The 18,073-nt window shown below is 41.3% G+C and overlaps 5 protein-coding genes across 5 annotated transcripts; all 5 read right to left on the bottom strand.

Moving 5' to 3' along the window:
- Positions 1-160: 160 nt before the first annotated feature.
- On the bottom strand, positions 161-2,184 carry BDB00DRAFT_361480 (kinase-like domain-containing protein). Its single transcript, XM_053117078.1, has 7 exons — positions 2,014-2,184; positions 1,817-1,945; positions 1,620-1,755; positions 1,348-1,481; positions 1,063-1,242; positions 681-986; positions 161-589 (listed from the first exon to the last, which is right to left on the bottom strand). Exons 3-7 carry the CDS (start codon positions 1,717-1,719, stop codon positions 275-277), a joined length of 1,035 nt encoding a protein of 344 aa, XP_052979931.1. The 5' UTR covers positions 1,720-1,755; positions 1,817-1,945; positions 2,014-2,184; the 3' UTR covers positions 161-274.
- An 8,676-nt stretch (positions 2,185-10,860) lies between these two features.
- On the bottom strand, positions 10,861-12,542 carry BDB00DRAFT_822046 (Zinc/iron permease). Its single transcript, XM_053123444.1, has 5 exons — positions 12,454-12,542; positions 12,249-12,356; positions 12,064-12,150; positions 11,554-11,990; positions 10,861-11,458 (listed from the first exon to the last, which is right to left on the bottom strand). Exons 1-5 carry the CDS (start codon positions 12,518-12,520, stop codon positions 11,105-11,107), a joined length of 1,053 nt encoding a protein of 350 aa, XP_052979930.1. The 5' UTR covers positions 12,521-12,542; the 3' UTR covers positions 10,861-11,104.
- A 425-nt stretch (positions 12,543-12,967) lies between these two features.
- On the bottom strand, positions 12,968-15,746 carry BDB00DRAFT_822038 (WD40-repeat-containing domain protein). The gene is made up of 9 exons (XM_053123443.1): positions 15,180-15,746; positions 15,064-15,078; positions 14,958-14,975; positions 14,727-14,889; positions 14,468-14,614; positions 14,160-14,369; positions 14,012-14,061; positions 13,659-13,841; positions 12,968-13,554 (listed from the first exon to the last, which is right to left on the bottom strand). The coding sequence occupies exons 1-9, from the start codon at positions 15,275-15,277 to the stop codon at positions 13,365-13,367; spliced, it is 1,074 nt and encodes a 357-aa protein (XP_052979929.1). The 5' UTR covers positions 15,278-15,746; the 3' UTR covers positions 12,968-13,364.
- On the bottom strand, positions 15,574-16,732 carry BDB00DRAFT_822030 (uncharacterized protein). The gene is made up of 4 exons (XM_053123442.1): positions 16,593-16,732; positions 16,207-16,475; positions 15,881-16,042; positions 15,574-15,754 (listed from the first exon to the last, which is right to left on the bottom strand). Exons 1-4 carry the CDS (start codon positions 16,657-16,659, stop codon positions 15,701-15,703), a joined length of 552 nt encoding a protein of 183 aa, XP_052979928.1. The 5' UTR covers positions 16,660-16,732; the 3' UTR covers positions 15,574-15,700.
- A 12-nt stretch (positions 16,733-16,744) lies between these two features.
- Positions 16,745-17,888, bottom strand: BDB00DRAFT_822026 (uncharacterized protein). Its single transcript, XM_053123441.1, has 6 exons — positions 17,754-17,888; positions 17,601-17,666; positions 17,404-17,526; positions 17,286-17,319; positions 16,943-17,141; positions 16,745-16,850 (listed from the first exon to the last, which is right to left on the bottom strand). Exons 1-6 carry the CDS (start codon positions 17,815-17,817, stop codon positions 16,785-16,787), a joined length of 552 nt encoding a protein of 183 aa, XP_052979927.1. The 5' UTR covers positions 17,818-17,888; the 3' UTR covers positions 16,745-16,784.
- Between the last annotated feature and the right edge of the window lie 185 nt (positions 17,889-18,073).

Below are 18,073 nucleotides of genomic sequence, written 5' to 3'. Positions count from 1 at the left end.
TATTTCCTCTATCTCTGCTCTTTTCTACTTTTTCTGTGAATCCATAAAAATATCCTACATTTCTGGTTGTATAGCGTATAATTCTCTTCTTCTTGCTTTTCCACGCAAACACCACACAAAAAAACAATTGCTCTTACACAATGTTCAACAGAAGAAAAGAAGGGAAAAACATGTTATTTACAGAATGATGTGATGGTGCTATGTGATATTGCTATATACTATAGTTGAGCAGTTAAGTTTGTTGGTGTAGTAATGGGTAGTGGCAGTGGTGGACTTATGCTTTGAACTTTTTCGAATCTTGATATGAGCCATCATCACCCATTGTTCCTGCTTTCCGCTTGAGTGTCTGTGCCACCTGTTCCACATCCGGTGCCTTTTTTGGTAGACTTTCAGGTTTGGTAGCCAAAGGTGCGTTGCGGAAATAAGGATGCTTGAGACATACGGTCGTATTCCATCGTTTGCTTGGATCAAAGGCGATCATTTTCTCCAATAGGTCCAGAGCGTCAGAGCCAGCTGCAGTAAAGTATGATCGCAGAGGCACTTTGGGGAATGTTTTGAATGCAATATAGTTGGGTAGCGATGTCATCCCCTGTATAATACAGATTAGTTTTCCGAAAGAACCGGTGTGAGAAATATTCCTTACTGTGTGTACTAGGTGAAAATGATATAATTATACGTACAGGCCAGTCAGCTTCTGTCGGTGTACCCAGCGCATGGAATATTTTCGTCAATTGATCCAGATCTGAATCTCCTGCAATATACGGCGTCCGTAACATGAGCTCTGCAAAGATGCATCCAACAGCCCAAATGTCGACCGCATAGGTATATTCTCGAGCACCAAACAGGAGTTCAGGCGATCGGTACCATCGTGTCACCACCTGTGAAGTCATTTGTCGTCCAGGATCGCCCCAATCCCTTGCCAGACCAAAATCTGCAATCTTTAATACGCCATCATGTGTTATTAACAAGTTGTTGGGCTTCATATCCTAACGTTATCATATAATGTGATGTTAGCATTAACAAATAAATAGGACGCTTTCTGCTGTAAAATATGCAATTTACCCGATGAAGAATATAGTGGCGGTGGCAATGATCCAGTCCTCGGAGGGTCATTAACATCCATGCCTTGATATCGCCTGGCATGAATAAAATGGATCTGTCTTTGATCACCTGCTCGAGGTCCGAATCCAAGTACTCCAACACTAAATTCAAGCTCGTCTTGTGCGAGAACACGTCAATTAACTATGTTGTTGTATGCGACCGTTTATCAAGTCAGCGTGTGTTAAGCATAGTAGTCTTACTGTATGTCTGTGAATGCGCGCGCGCAAAAATACTATTGTTACTTACATCAATGACATTGGGATGCCGCAGTTCTCGAAGATATTTGACTTCACGAATGGCCGTTAAATCCAGTCCGTCTTTAAATTGTCCCATTTTGATCTTTTTAATGGCAACCATGCGTCCCGTATCCGATTGAGTACCTGTTTTATTGAATAAACCCCATTTCGCAGCAGCGCGATCGTTTGATCAGATCGATCTGGAACTCTTTTTTTCCTTCCCCTTTGGAATCCTTCCACGAAAACAAATGCTAAAGAATATAATGCATAGAGCAAACGTACCTCTGTATACAACGGCATAGGTACCTTCACCTACTTTGGCCGTCTTTTGATATCTTTTCTCAGTCTTAAGATTGCTTCCATCGGCATCTTCAGGTTTCATTGTTCGTTTTTGGCAGTGACAAAGAGGAGTCGAGTGCTGAGTTTTCTTTTAGCAGCAGATATGCTTTTCTTGACAATCATCTACGAAATGTATTTACCACGGTAAGTACGCACGACCAGCTTTATGATAGAAAACAGTTGAGTGACGATTAAATCTGCTGTAAGCGGCATCTCGTATTCTTCTATGTTGGTAAGTCTGCAGACATAGCCCTTTGGCATGCGATTTGCTGTATTAATCAAAGTGGATGTAAGTACATACTTCATCCACGATAATACGAACGATCTGTCAACTTACAGTTTTAATATAATGCCATGCTTTTTAACGAGCGAGCCAGCAAAATCTTGTTGTTGCCCTTGCTGCCCTTAAAATGAATAGGGAAGAGGTGTCTTTGTCTTCATCGCATGATATTAATTGCTATTTGTACGCGTGTGCAAAATGTTAGTAAGCAATCGTCCTTCACCAAGGTCAGTAACATGCAAATTTACATCATTTGGAATCAATTCATGCCGATTCTTTACTATCAAAATTCGCCTTGGAACCATCGGAGCAGCAATAGTTGTTTCTTGTGTACATGGCTCGCGCAACGCTGGTGCTATCATAATTAGCGAAATATCATCATCTTTTTAGTACCTCCACCACGAGTGTTCTACAGAGAGCATCGTCGTTGCTATAGAAAGAAGCGACATATAAATTCGATTGTTTAAATATAAATATATGCAAGCGCCTTATGTGTTGATTTGTTTACATAAATGGTGAAAAGCTAGATTTCAGATCATCGTAGTCGACAATCTTGTCTGTAGCATGATATTCTTGAACTAACCTGTTAAAATTAGATGCTGTTATAGTATCCATACGATTGATTATCACAATAAAAGTAAAATGAGACAATAGACGAATCCATTGAAACACTTTTTTTAATTCAAATCAAAGATATCATTCTATCCTATGTAAATATCCTATGTAAATACTACTTCTTTCATACTGTTTTCTTTATTATGTCCAGTAAATGACTCTGATATGATAATGTTATGATATGGCTATGATATGATCCAAGATACTTCAGGTAAGCTGTTGTCTTCCGTTGTCAAAAATGATTTTCTTATATTTGGACTGTTGTCCTCTATTTCATCATGATCTTAACTCTGTCAGACACGACAGCTGTAACATGTAATGGAGAGTTCGCGGGCTCGAAAGTGAAGCGTGCAAAAAAAACAGGGTAATGCACGCTGGAACTGGCTATTCCGTGTACACCACTGGGATCAGCTGATTCAAGCAAAGGGTAGGAAAAACACATGTTTTTGACCCACGGGCACGGGATTCTCCGGGTGAACTGGTTGTTGATTGGCTGGTTGCTGCGCAGCGAGTTGTGAATACTTTGTCGCATAAAAAAGAACAAAGAAAAAGGTACATCCCTCGCGCCGAGACACCTTCTTCTTTTCCTTCACCGTGCTTCCATTTATTCAACCTGAAGAAAATGTGGAGCTCCTCCTTTTCGCTCATACCGCCTGATGATGAGCTTCATCCAACGCTTTTATTGCGTAAGTTAGTTGATTTTACCTAGCAGTAACCGTTCCGCTTGCAACTACTTTCGCGTGGCAATCACACAGCCATATCAATAACATTAACTTTCTATTATAGTAGACTTCCAGAACTACCTAGCTCAAGAAACCGAATCTCCAAGTTTGTATGGCCTCTACCACTATGACCTAAAATATTTCATTGAGAACAGTATCCTAGAAGCTATGGTGCAGATGTGGACAAAACATTTCGCAACAGCAAAAAAGGTCTTGGATTTTCAGGTAATATAAGAAGAATGCAACTTAATTATGTAGATCCCTCTTCTGATATACTTTCATATAGACTAAGCAGCCTGACTAGTAAAACATTCTTAAGATAACCTTAGAAGAATAACTTTTAATTATAGATTATTATAATATATTTCAAATAATAAATTATATTGAATAACTAAACTCGGTTCTTGCTGCAAGGAGATCGTATGCCGGAATACTGGCGGATTTAATATCGCCTAATTTTTGGCTTATGCTCTTGGCAATATGCCAGATGCAGAGTCATAAATAACTCTCGCCAAAGACTTGCTGAACGGCATAGATCTGAGATCTGTCTTTGTCGGAAAACACAAAACCCGGGTTTAATCCTAAATCTTTAGTCTTCGTAAGAACGCTGCCAGCGTGTTGGTTCTTGTGAGTTTTGGTGCTCCTTCGAGCGAAGTATAGACTGGATATCCAATGGAGTATCCAACGCCATTGGTCATTGCTACGATGCCAAACAACTCGCAGCCCGCACGTATGGTTTTGAATGTCGAATCGATGTAATACTCTCCAACGTATTGGCATGATGCCAAATTTTCAAAAAACGGAGTAATGAATCCAATAGCAACAGCATAATCATCTCGTCTCCAATGTATCTAATTTTTATGTGTATAAGATTCTATGTGCTACGTTTAATTCCATCCGGCTTTAGCTTTAAAAGCAAAGAGAAGGCTGATGGTTACTAATATTCAAATCACATACCTCCACAAAACCAATGTTGTTGTATCTTTGGAGAAGCAGACGACTTGATATCATTTGGTCGTCATGCAAGCGGTACATTGACTGGAATCCTACCGACCACCAGTAATACACCTGCATGGTCGTGAGGCTCCGCGCCATGTCAGGATACCTTGTTCTCACTGCCTCGTACAAAGTCGATGCATCGACGCCCCGTTCTGTTGCTCGCTCGGTTATATATTGTCTTACAACCATAGGAACAGCGTTTCGTCTTGTTTCTCGATCTAAATCCACTCGATCGTGATTAATCGGATGTCGAATGTTAAGTTCGATATAGCCGAGCTCCTTTTTGATAGTGCCTTTTACGCGACCATGGCATTCGAAGGCTGGAAGCCTATGGTTCATGCGTACAAGGAGATGTTCGGCCGTTTGCTGTTGAATCTCCTAGGATCTGTGACAATATGCCCCAAAGGAAATGTTTGTCGAGAGCTCTGGATCTCCTATATTTTTAAGAAGATATGTATATTGGCCGCATCGGTGCACTTCCTCCAATATTCTTTCAACTAAATCAGCTGGATCCATCGCCTCTATATACGGTTCAATGCAGATACAACCATGGAATGCGTAAATCTGCAACAAAATTGGTTACTTATCTAAAGAATACAATTGGTCCATTACAAAGCTTCACATACCTCGCTTCCGTCAGTATCTGCATAGGGTAAGCCTCATGCAACTCCTCCAACTGCAGCATATCGTCCAAAGCAACAATTTCTAGAGGCGTTCGCTCAAAGCGGCAAGGGGAGCATATCTTAAAGGGCTTTGTTGCGCCTCTGAACAGGTGTCCTGGTTTAGCCTGGTAACCACTCTTAAGTGCTCTCCTCGTCAAATGTGCCTTCCGCAATTGAACGAAATTGTGGATGACCGGTGTTGCCGCGATTACGAGGACGAATTGCATCGCCGGTAATGGGATTGACCGGAGCTCCACCAGGAAGAGAAAAGCTTATATCATTGGTAACGTCACTGTTCGTTTTGTGTAGGAGAAAGTAGTAATAGGAACAAGGATGAAAATAATTGAAACAAAAAAAAAACGCGAAAAAAATTGGTGCATGGTGGTATAGGTATTTCCGGGTAAATAGTGTTCCCGAAGAATGCCAGTGAATTTACTCTGGAACTATATTTAACCGAGGCTGATGCCAGGGAAATTCAGTAAGCGCACAGCGGAAGTTCCTGGGCTTACATTTTGGCCAATCAGAAGGCTGTATAAGAATCCTTGAAGCAGCCAATGACAGCTCTGAATAAGCTTTTACGTGTAACACTTCAAAATACTGGTGCATGACACTGCTGTAATTTTAACTTGATCGAGTAATATGCCATAGTAGTGTCTCTAGTTGAAAGAACCAAACTGTATAATATCAACGACAATAATTGCAGGGGTTACAAAGGGTCATAGATGCAAGAAGGACATTACTTTTATGCAATGCCATTTGTTTATACAAGGTCCTTTATTTCAAATTGCGTAATGAATGTGCGCATAACTGATACACGATTTATCACTTACGTTTTGTTTGATCACTGATAGAATGTTTGGATGATAGACTAAGTAGCAGTATGCTCTATCAAAAGAAGCAGCGTTAAAGATAAAGGGATCCCTTTGTGTGCGATAAAAAGGCTATTTACCAGTGGTCATTGATGAAACATGCTGCTGACGACACTAGTGAAATCTTGTGATTGATATGATCAAAAAGGTTATAAAAGTAGCATACTGCACGACTCATCGAGACGTTGGCTTTTCTTCCTGCTTTTCTTCGCGCTAGCCCTGCATCATTTTTCTTTTTTTTTGGCCTTTTGTACGTATGCATTCATTAACATTCTGTCATTGCAGTCGCTGTTTGATCGTCACGATGAGTGATTCTTTATTTGCAACCTGGTCTAACATTCTTTTCGATATTTTCTTTAAAGTTTTGTCTCTCTCTGTCTCTCGCTCTCACTCTGCTTGCTCTGTCTCTCTCTCTCTCTCTCTCTCTCTCTCTCTTTCTCTCGGGCACTGACCTGCACAGGGTAGCGTCATGTGAGTTGTGCTTTTATGCTGTGAAGCTGTGTGAGAAGTTGTCATTCGTTTGAGAATTATCAGTTCTGATAAATTTCTTCGTTATTATAATCGGTTGCATAGCCCACTATTAAGGAGCAGGGCTCTGGTTGAGTCCTGCGTTGCCCGGCGGCGCCTTCCACTCAGGTAAGTGCACCTGGCACGACGACAATTTCTTATCAACGACTAACATCCCTCTGACCTTTATGTATTACCGTATAGTGAGGATGACGTACCCTGTCAGCAGTGTGCGTAGAAAGCCGTAAGTACTCTTGGGTATTTTTATGGGTTGTTACTTTTTTATTCAAATTACTGTTATTAAGCCCAGGCATGTCTTACAGGCCAAATTCAGCGGTCCCTTTGAACCGCTCGATTACGTTTATGTCTGTGGCACTTGCAAAGATCGGTTGAACGCAAACTCTGCCGAGCGCGAAGCACAAACATACCACCATACGATCCTTTTGAAGCGCAGCAGCATTTCCCTTTTGTCGCCACTGACTTTGTGCCATCAATTGGAGGCCGCGGCGGAAGAAATGCAATTATGCAAAGACCTGCACGCACTGAGATCATCAATATGATGACTGAGCATGATCATACGCAACCAATGATACCTGATGGTAAAATGCCGTGTTAGACATGCACCCGAGTCTTTTAAGATTTCTATTATCGTAACCTAACAATTATGTAACTGCTGATTCGTTAAATATATAGACGCGCATAGACGTACATCTGATGAAATTCATCAATATGCTGCTCAACAAGTTTACAACCATTGCCAAACATTGATGCTTGGATTTACCTCTACCACAACTGGTATCAATCACGTGCATGGAAGCAATGGGCACGCAGTGCTGTTCCGGATCGGATCCCTGCAGGCAAGACAGCCATGCTTATCGAAACCCGTTGGAAGGTCTTGAAGCGCAACCACGTGGTCTCAGGAGGCAGCCATAATTCGGGCGATCGTAATAATGAAGCGACAGCTGAATTTGAGGTTGAAGTTGGCAAAGTAGTTATATGAAGGCGTGACATTTGGTGTCGTTGTGATAGGTATGAAAGCATGGAGAACAGCATGTATCATGTACTGAATCTTGTTTTTTTTCGCAGGAACGGAAATTACATCACTGTATGAATTGAAGATGGGTATGGAAAACGGCATATATGTGTATCATGAGTTCCCACACTGACTTTGGGTATTATGCCTATTACACATAATACCCATACCCGTGTTGCAACATTCATAGAGGTCCTGTTGTCGTTCAAAGTGTGTATATATATGTATTCGTTTGTGTTTTTACATTAATAGTACAGTTTCTCGACTAATACACTGTTTCTTTAGTATCGAATGTTAGTGTCATTATTGAAACCAGAACATGAAAATGAAGACGATCGTGTTTGGGTAGAGTACCGCAAATATGTTCGACCGACACCTGCTGCATTCAATGTTTTGTACGATGAAGAGTGGAGTGGTGATGTCCTCTTTACATGTATTATTAGTGTTACAATGACAACAACAGTGTTTTTATTATAATACTATAACATAGCCATTATAGCTACTTTAACAATGTATAACGAAAACTTTCTCGTTCTTTATTTATACATGATGCCATCTTCTATCAGTTAATGTATGCCCTCACCTTTTTCACATCGCCACACGCCCTGTATTTTTGCTGAAACTGCTATATACTTGAGGGAAAACTTAAAAGAAAAGGCAGCGTTAAAGAGTGGCTGTTTTCCCCTTTCCCTCCTTCGACTCAAGGTTATATTACTTGAGCATTGTATCAGCCTAAGCAAATCTGCTGATATGCTTAAAAAAATGAAGGTATCCACGTGCATAGAACATGCACGTAAACCAAAATAAAGACAATGAAATAAATGCGATCTATCGTCATCAAGGGTGTTCTAATACAAGCAGGGCTTTAACACAAACCATGCTTCTTGCTAGATGAATTACGATGGCCTGTAAATATTTTGTTTCTTTCTCCTAATCACCCACTTAACCGTTCACCAAAGAGTAACGAAAACACAATAGGAGATGTAAGTTTGGCCCGCAATTTCCATCAAATACGATTACTGGTACGTACTGCTGTGTATATATGTAGTCGTAGAAATGAAGACAATCCAAAAATTGAAGACTATCCTAAAGTCTTCTTTTCCTCGCAAAAGGAAAAATTTGGAATATGATAATAACCAATTAGCCCGTTGTTTTCACATACTGGAAACTAAAATTAGAATGAGAACAATCACTTACCGCGCCGTATACTCAACTTTCACGAACAAAAAAGCATCGATGATTTTGTACTAGTGGCAGTGAAACAGTAAGTAACAATGATATGCTGCGGCGTTCTTCAGAAGCAGATATCGCATGAGCCAACAGTTATTTGTGTCTGTGATGCGCGAGCTGGAAAATAAGTATGAGTTTTTTCAGCAAAGGCCAGACGCAACGGGAGAGTTTTCGTTCCATCCGTTTGCAAAAGGAACTGCAGCGATGCGCATGCTGGCGTACGGTGCTTCCGCCGATGCAGTCGACGAGTACCTCAAGATCGGCGCATCGACAGCCAGACAATGACTGCATCACTTTTGCCTGGGTGTCATTGAATGCTTTGGTGACAAATACCTGCGTTCGCCGAACGAAGAAGATTTGAAAGAACTGCTGGCGGTTGGAGAGAGACGAGGATTCCCTGGCATGTTAGGATCCATTGACTGCATGCATTGGGAGTGGAAAACCTACCCAAAAGGATAGGAGGGCATGTACCGGGAAAAGAAGGCAAAGCAACTGTCAACTTGGATGCTGTTGCCTCCCATGACTTGTGGATATAACATCCATTCTTCGGTGTACCTGGTTCTTGCAACGACATAAATGTCTTGTATAAGTCCCCTGTTTTTGATGACGTGATCCATGGTCGAGCGCCATCTGTCAAGTACACCATCAAAGGTAACGAATACGACAAGGGATACTACCTAGCCTATGGAATCTACCCTATTTGGTCGACTTTGGTGAAGTCAATTCCGGCACCTCAAGGAGAAAAGAACAAGTAAATGCTTAATGATAGAATCAAGGTTATTATCTATCTCAAACATAGATCTAAATATTGCTACGATATACTTTGCGCAAGGACATTGAACGCGCTTTTGGTGTCCTTCAAGCACGCTTTGATATCATTCGACAGCCTGCACGTGCTTGGAATGTGGTTATCCTCAGCAACATTATGCGAGCTTGCATAATTTTGCACGACATAATTGCTGAGGACGAGCGTGCAACGTACCCTGGTCGCATTACTCTTACCTCTGACTATAATACGAGCGAAGGTTATAGTGTCGCGCCATCTTTCTCGCATAGAGACATTAGCGATGATTACGTGTACCTCTCGCGTCTCAAAGAGGTGCGTGATGGTCATGCTCACAAACAATTGCGCACAGATTTCCATGGAGCATCAATGGCAAGAATATGGCAGCGCTAAGTAAAGCCATTCGACATTTTTCTATATATTTTAATATATTTTATATTCGTCTTCTTCCTGCTCATACTTCTTCATGACTGCTTGCTTCATCGCGAGCCACTTGCGTCATATTTCGGTCAGCGTGCTGACATCGGCGCACATCACCTGCTGTCGGTACGTATCATTATTGAAGCCTGATGACTACCTTGGCAGCTACGGCGTTCTTCTCCATGGCAGCGGCCTGCTTCACGGCCCACTCCTCTCTCTTCTTCTCCCGCTCTTGGTTCTCAGCATCATCGTCGTCAAGACGTCGCTCCTTTGCAAGGCTGGCAGCCTTGGCTTTTTCTGGTCAACGGGCCGCTCAGTATCATCTGCTGGAACAGATGCTTCATCTTTTTTCTTGGCAACGACGGCTTGCCACTTCTCCTCTTCCTCAAGATGACATAGCAATGCTGCATCTTGAAAGCCTTGCCACTGTTTAACGGAGGCTTTAACGCGTATTCTTTTTTAACGCGATCTTTCTATTGATGGATGAAAGATAAGTAACGTAAAAATGACTCTCAAGGAAGTTGCTTTTTACCAGCTGCTCACCGCTTTCGTCGCTAGCTTTGTTGTTGTAAACAGAGTTTACACAAGCGATTCTTGAGACCCTTCAGATCTCTGTTGTGGCTGTTGCCGTTGGTTTCGAACTTCTCGGTGACATTCTTCCAAAAGTTCGAGCCTTTTAGGCTGGCACCTCTTTTGGAGTCTATGGAAGTGCCGTTCATGATCCTATACAATTGAACTGGGATGTCACATCATGGATCTATAACAACATGACAATGTGGACACGCACAAGCTACGGCCTGACATTATATTTAATATTCAAGGAAAGGATTGGGTTATGGAGATCGGTTGCGGGGAAGTTATAAAATCGGACGTTGTTTTTGATCTCAAGGAGGCATTGTACACTGGTCAACATCGATGCGTTACAATCCTTAAACAAACAATTTTTCAATCAGTATATATGAGCAACATTGACGGGAAACGGATCTTAATACCGGTATCAAACCGACATGATAATTAATTATGACATTGAAAAGATGAAAGTATCACGAAAAGAAAGGTATGATTATGAAAATAATACACGGGATGAGAATTTAATGTATAATAGCTATTTATAATTGCGTTACATATTTGTAGAAGAGGATTACACAAACAAGGCTAAGCTGTATCAACAGAAATGACTATGGAGGAACAATTGAGTAAGAGGAGGTAGAGACCAAAGGAAGAGGAATGGTAATAGTGGCAAAAATAGGGTGTGGAAGGGTATTAACTTTCTTTGTGTGCCAAGTGAAGAACAGAGATGGGTCTTTTTAAGCCCATTTACCAATCAACGCCATCAAACCAGCACCGATATACATGGACAGGAAGCAAACTGCCTTGTTTGTGAGCGAACTTTGTCGAAATTTGAGGTTGTGGTTGATTTCAGCGCTCATCAATGAAACGTAGGCATTGTACAGTAAGATACCAGCCGACAACGAATCCAGAACAGCATTGGCCAGCACGGAAGACGAAGAGTTTGGATTAAATGACGAGTGGATACCGATACCAATGGCAACACCGATGGGTGTCATGATGATGAAAAGCCCACCTAGAATGAGAGGGCGAACCCAAGATTTGTGTTCCATTTCGTTGATTCTTGTGCCAAGGGCGATACCTTCAAAAAACTTTAATCACTCCGCGTTAGTACCGTGTCATAAAATGTATGCTACACTTATTGTAAAAGTGTGAAAGCTGCATGTGCATTATTAAGACATCTTACCTGGTGGAAGACTAGTGCAATGATCAATGTGACAAATTCGTCATTGCCGGTGTTGGCAAGCGTAATGCCAATGATTATGGAATGCATGACAATGCCGAGTTCGAGCATCATGACGCCAACATTACGGAAAGCTTTTTCGTCTTCTTCAAACAGGGCTCCACCGTGAACATGGCCGTGTTCGAGACCAGTTTTTTTCTCCATGTCGTCCTCGTTGAAGCTGGCTTCGGCGCTGTTTTGACGTTTTGCGCGTAATTTGTCCATGTAGGTGGCGGCACCGAGTTCGAGTAGCTGGAGGGCAAAGGATGATATCATGCAAAAGATGCCGGCGAATGCACCGTAACTTTGCCACCCTTCACTCAAGCAAGGGCTGCTGAAGTTCTCGAGAGATTCAGGAAGCATGTGAATGAACGCAGTAGCAAGGATAACGCCGGTGCCGACTAAAATTAACGTAATAGACTTTGTAAGTAATTTTTATGCTGTAATAGAACTTTATATTATTGCATAGCTTACAGAATTTGCCGACAGTGAGAACCCAATAACGGAAGCTTCCCTCGCTGTACGGGTGGATGCGGTGGAGAAGCATGGGGACAAAGGTGCCTATTTTTAGAGTAAGTGGTACTTGTCAGTCTTTGGCTTTTTTTAATGTTGACATTATGAGATTCGGGTCAATCAATGCCTTTCCTATAGAAACTTACCAACAGCACTTGTGACGAGGATAATGAAGAGGGAACCGATTCTAAGGGGCATGTTGTAATCATCAAGGCTTTCACGAGCGCATGATTCTTCTTCCGCGCCTTCGGCTTCTTTGGTTTTCGTCGAGAAAATATTTGATACGGGAAACGTACTTTAGTCATCAAAACAATAGCTAGCGACATGAGCAATCTTAATAGAAATAACTACCTTGAGCGCGCACCACAAGAGGCAAAAATGCCCAAAAAAGTAGAAAACTGAAGGCGAAATTTTCCATTTCTGTGTAAAAAAGATATAAGAGGTAAAAAAAGAAAAGAACGGACCGCCAACCGAGTTGTTTTTATAGGAGTTTTTGGGAAAAAAAGGCACGAATGTTCATTGTCCAATCATATTAAAAAATTTCGAGAGTCACTTTCAAATTCATGACCGTGAAGGTACTCGTTTCCTGTTTCAGCGCGATGAACACAGACGTGTTGCGTGAATGTGCAACCACATCAAATCAGCTATTCTATAGTACGCTATAGATGGTTTTTTATGCCAGCAGCAATGACAATAAGCACATGACAAAGAGCTTTCTTTTAGCTAGTTTAAGTGATGTTTGTATAATCATCCCTGGCGTTTCAAACAGCAAAGTGGAATAGGCTATCATGGGATCAGCATCATACCAACGTCAAAAAAATCATAAATTTAAAAAATCCTTTTGAGCGGAATTATACTACAACATCGCCATAGTTACCATTGCTCACTAACACATATTCTCTATCTATCAGTATAGCGATCAAGTTGCCTCGCATCACCTTCTCGATCTATCGGCCAAGAAGTTTCATCTCCACTGTATGCTGCTAAGTTAAGCATAATAGTGCTGGTACCACACTGTCCGCTCAGAAATTTTTGTCAAAAGAAGAAAAATTTTCCCATTTAGAGTTATCCCGTAATCACACCGACAATTTTTTTCCCAAATCTGTTAAATGAAGAAAACAAGCTAGTAATGAATAGATGATAGAGTTGAGGATTGTTAACAGAGAAAGAAAATGATATGAATGATGCGCTATATCTATGACAGTCGCCATAGACATTAGAACTGTACTGTTCTCTTTAAATTATGTGGGGATTTGCATTACTCAAATGGTGCTAATTTTCGAATTTGCTTGCACTGAGAAATCTGTCCAAGTCATCGTTCGCGTAGATGAAACAGATAGCAACGTGTTTCGATTAGGCAAGAACAATGTCTGAAGTATCCTCGACGGTGCGGTCCCTTGAGTTGGTAAACTAAAGCATGGCCCGCGTTGAACTCCACTATAGCGAATGTCCCTAATCATAATCATCGTCAGCGAATCAATAACTGCTTAATTGAAGAGCATTTCGCACAGCCCCAGCACATGTGTGTTGGTGTATGTGTCGTCAAACTTTCGTACCAAAAGTGCACTTTAGATTCAGATTGACTGCCGCACACGACGATATAACCATCCTGGTGCCAATCTGGTTTGATGTAGCGCGATAAATTCTCGCTTTCCGAGAATCCAAACGATAATTGCAGACCACATACTCCTAACATGCGTTGATCGTATATCGCAAATTGATCACTCGTCTGTGCTTGACTATTATTGCAAAGGAGTTAGTCAACGATGTTGTTCTCATGCCGTCTTTGCCATCCCTCACTTTCTCTCTTTCTCTTTGTCTTCCGTTTTCCGTTTTCCCCCTTCTGATCTTTTTCTTTTTTTTTTCGCGGTACTCGTTTTCTCCCCGCCCTTATTTTAAAATACCGTACCTGATCAGTGACAGATTAGGATCTTTAGGATTCTTCTCAATATGATTGATCTAAATTCAAAAATAAACATGAACATCGTAAGTTTTTGTTCTTCATTTACCCGTCTTCTTCCAGCTCCTTTGCGTACGACGTGGAGAAAGTTCTTTACCCTATTGCCTATCCTCAGCTCGTTGATCGTTTTCTGAGAGACCATATCGTATGTGAACAACTTGGAATCCGCACCGCCTGTATACAGTCTGTCATTATATGAGTCATAGCATAGTGCTTGCACGCTGTTTGTATGATTGATATTAAGCTTGTTCACGTCAGTAAGAGCAAAGTCTTCCTGCGGACTATCCCGGATCATGTCCCAAAGACACTAGTGTAAAGATGCAGCTTTAACATTAGTATATCTTATTAAATACGTCGTCTGTAATGGATATTATAATAAATGGTGTATATTATCTATAAACTTACCACTAGATGATCACTGCCTCCAGTAACAAAGCTAGCACGTTCAACTCCTACAGAACCAGTCTGTCCGAGCTGAACTGGAGCGATATCCAACATCTCCTTTACGTGAGGATTCTCATTGAACGCTTGCACTCGTATATCAACATCATCCTAAACAAGATAATCAGTTAATACTAGCTCTTATATAGATTATTTTAACACAATCACGCACTTACTCCAGTCTTCCCCAAACTTTCCCACAAGATCTGTGCGATATTATTACCCTTTTAACTTCCTTGATATGAGTGAGAAGAACCGAAGATTCCACATTTGCTTCCGGTTTGGATCGACCCATACATAGTGCTAGTGTGGTAGGAGTTATCCAGCACAGTTCTTCTATCCATCCATTTTTGTAAAAGTGCTCGGGTCCTTTATTCGCTATCATGCTAGATATATTCAATACGTTAGCTTTCGCACATTGCAGGGAGTGGGCTGAGGATTTACTGCTTCTCACCTTCGAGTTGCCGCATTCCTAGTACAACCATGTTTCATCGGTTTTTTAAGTAAATTAAAAAGTTAGCATAGTATATCACTAGCTGCTGCCCCTTTCCTAAACATACCAGAACTGCATGTCACTGAATTTGTAGTTTTTGATTGCCAGTTAGTACACCAATACAATCAAGTTGTTCACCCCCGAATAAATGTTTTGCCTTAAATACTTTGTGACCTCAATTACCCTTTAAGTGATGTAGATATCAGCAGATCCTTCATGCTCGAGTCATTTTCAGCAATATTGAAAAGTAAACTTCGAGGTTTTTTCGCAAATGCAGTCATCTTGACATCTTGATTTCTGTTTATATATAAATCGCAGACATCCTGAGAAGCAAGCTTGATTTCTTCTGTTTTTTTAACGCGCTTAATAGGATGTGCTGTACTTGCTGGATTCGTTGGTATGCTTGATTTATTTCGATGTGGAGTAGGCAGGTGATCCTAAATACATACAGATATGTTAACATAATATCGGACATCCTAACAGGATCTTTTTACTCATTCGATCACGACAAATCTACTTTATCCCAACTGATAATCCATCAAATGAAAATTAAATCGTTACCGATCGTCGCGCCAAAGGGGCCTGGGATTCAGCAGCACTACTATTACTACTATGTCGTGGTATTTTTGCCGGTGGTAATGGACTCTGTGGAGGTCCTGCTGAACGTTTTGCGTACATCGGTCGCTGTAACGACTGTTCTTCGTCTATATCCACCACCATGGTATTTCGGTTTGGCTTAATGTTACTATTGTGAGTAGGTGGTGTATCAACTTTGCTTTTCCTTCTATGCACTGATGCGTTAGCTGCCTAGTGAAATTAAAAAAAACATGCCCAAGCATTGTACAACATATAAATATTTACGTTAATCGTGACAATCCACCCAGAGACGAGCGCGGCGATGATGATGATGATGATGATAGTGTTGACGGTCCTTGCAAAGCCATGCCAGTCAACTGCGCAATTCGCAAACTTGTCTCCTGCATTCGCTGGCTGAGCTTACGAGTCTTTTCCACGTATCTTGCTTGTTTGGCTTGTTGATGTCGAAGCTAGTATATCAATCCATACTCTTTTCTGTCAGTTTGAAGACGATCAAAAATACCCCTCTCCTCTTTTTCTTTTTATCTTTTTCCTTCCCCAACCCCTTCTTCCAATCGTAAGAATAACAAAATATTTGGGGTTCTGTGAGATAGGTTGTATAAAGATATTTCACCTGAAGCATGAGATCTTGTAAGTTGAGCGGCGCAGTGTTTCTTTCTTCCTCCTGGTCATCGCTAGAATCGAAAGCATTGGACGAATCGGTGACGCTTACATAGTTCTGATTATCCATCTCTGTTTCTGATTCAATATTGGCGCAAAGTAAGGGAGAGCTCGGCTCCTCTGATTTTGTCTTTGTGTTGTTGTGCGGTCGTTCGCGTTCTCTACGCGATCTCGACGAGTTATGCTGGCGTGGTGGTGGGCTTTCGTCACCGCTGTTATTTGCTGATGTCGATTTGACGTGCACAATTGTAACGCAAGAGATCGAAATCAACGCGTGTTAGTAAAAATATGAAATGAAATTTTTGAGTGGGTGCATTGAAAGGTAAAATGGTGGCGTACCACTATTAGTAGTGTATTGCTGTGGCGATTTTAAGGATGAGGCAGAGAATAAAGATCTTGGGAGCATCCTGCCAAAGTCGTTGTGAGGGGTGAAGGGAGGGGTAGTCTTGAAAATAGAAATATAAAAGATTCAGCTTATGCAGAAACTGGTGTTGTCTTATTTTTTGACGGAATTCCTTTTTTTATTAACAATCACTTGGATTGGTCGCAAAAGCCGCTTATTGGCAAACAAGAAATATAGCGACAATAGGTACAAAACTAAACAAATTTCACTTTGTAGAATGAGTTTCCTTCTATTATTCCAAGACCTGCTTTTTAAAATGAATCCACTTTGTCATCCTCTTAAATACCTCATCAAGACTCTTGTCTCCATAGAAATTATTCAATAACGATATGAACGAAACGACTAGTATCGCTAGAGAAATGACACGTATTGCCCATAGTAGCAGAACACCTTTTCTGCTTCTGCTTTCCTGTCGAGCGGGGACCATCGATATGCCGATCAAAAAGCCTGCGAACAATCCGCCCGTGTTTGAAAAGCTATCAACTCTGCGGGAACTATTAGCCAAAAGATCAAGTACTACCATGGGCATCATACTACTGCAGCAGTAGTGTAGTAGTAGTAGTAGCAGTAGCAGTCCTCTTTTTTAAAACAATGATGAAATTTTGTTCTTATGTATTGCGAACTATTACCCTGGTAAGATTCCAAGAATACAAAACCCGAGGGCTACGTATAGATATAAAAAGACTTGCGTTAGAAGACGGTTACACATCTTCGAAACCAGAAAACTGTTATTGGTGATCTACTTGCTTGTAAAGACAATGAGCTTGATTAGATGCTTGAAAGGTTGTTTAGCAATGCGCCATCGTAATGCCAGGTCGATAAAGAAGCATCCCATCAATCCAAGCACAGCTGCACCACACCCCAAACTTGCTAAGAGCGTAGATTTTTGAAAATGAGGATATGATTAAAGCACTTTTATGCTATGCGCCTTAACACAAACTTACGTGTAGTGGGAGGAGCAAAGTTTGCACCAAAAACATTGCCGAATATGCCTGAAGTAACGTATGCGACTAACGTACTACTGTTCAATGCTCTTGTCCTTGCCAAGTGAACGTCCGTCTTTTATACGGCCCCCTCCTTGTTTTGTTTTTACTTACCTCCAAAGCGCCACCCACTCATAAGACGCTCCAGTTTAAATCCCAAGAGTACTAAGGTTATCATGTTGATGGCCCAATGCAGTAGACCACTATGCACAAACAGCGGAGTCAGGAACCGAAACGCTTGATCAGGGGTCTTTGAGTTGGCAAACCCTCCAAATCCACATATATCTTCGAGACTACATATGGTTGGCTCGATCATAAAAGCACCCGTATTATTTGTGCCGTTTGATGCTTCATTCGCAGGATCAAAAAGAGAAAGAGATGTTGAAGCCTGGATTGCTTCTGCTGTCGTTGCATTGATGCAAACATAATTTTGA

Source organism: Zychaea mexicana, assembly GCF_025766255.1.
Source record: "Zychaea mexicana strain RSA 1403 chromosome Unknown BDB00scaffold_34, whole genome shotgun sequence".
NCBI classification, from domain to species: domain Eukaryota; kingdom Fungi; phylum Mucoromycota; class Mucoromycetes; order Mucorales; family Lichtheimiaceae; genus Zychaea; species Zychaea mexicana.
The sequence above is the reverse complement of the archived record's forward strand: the minus strand, read 5'-3'. Positions and strand labels throughout refer to the sequence as shown.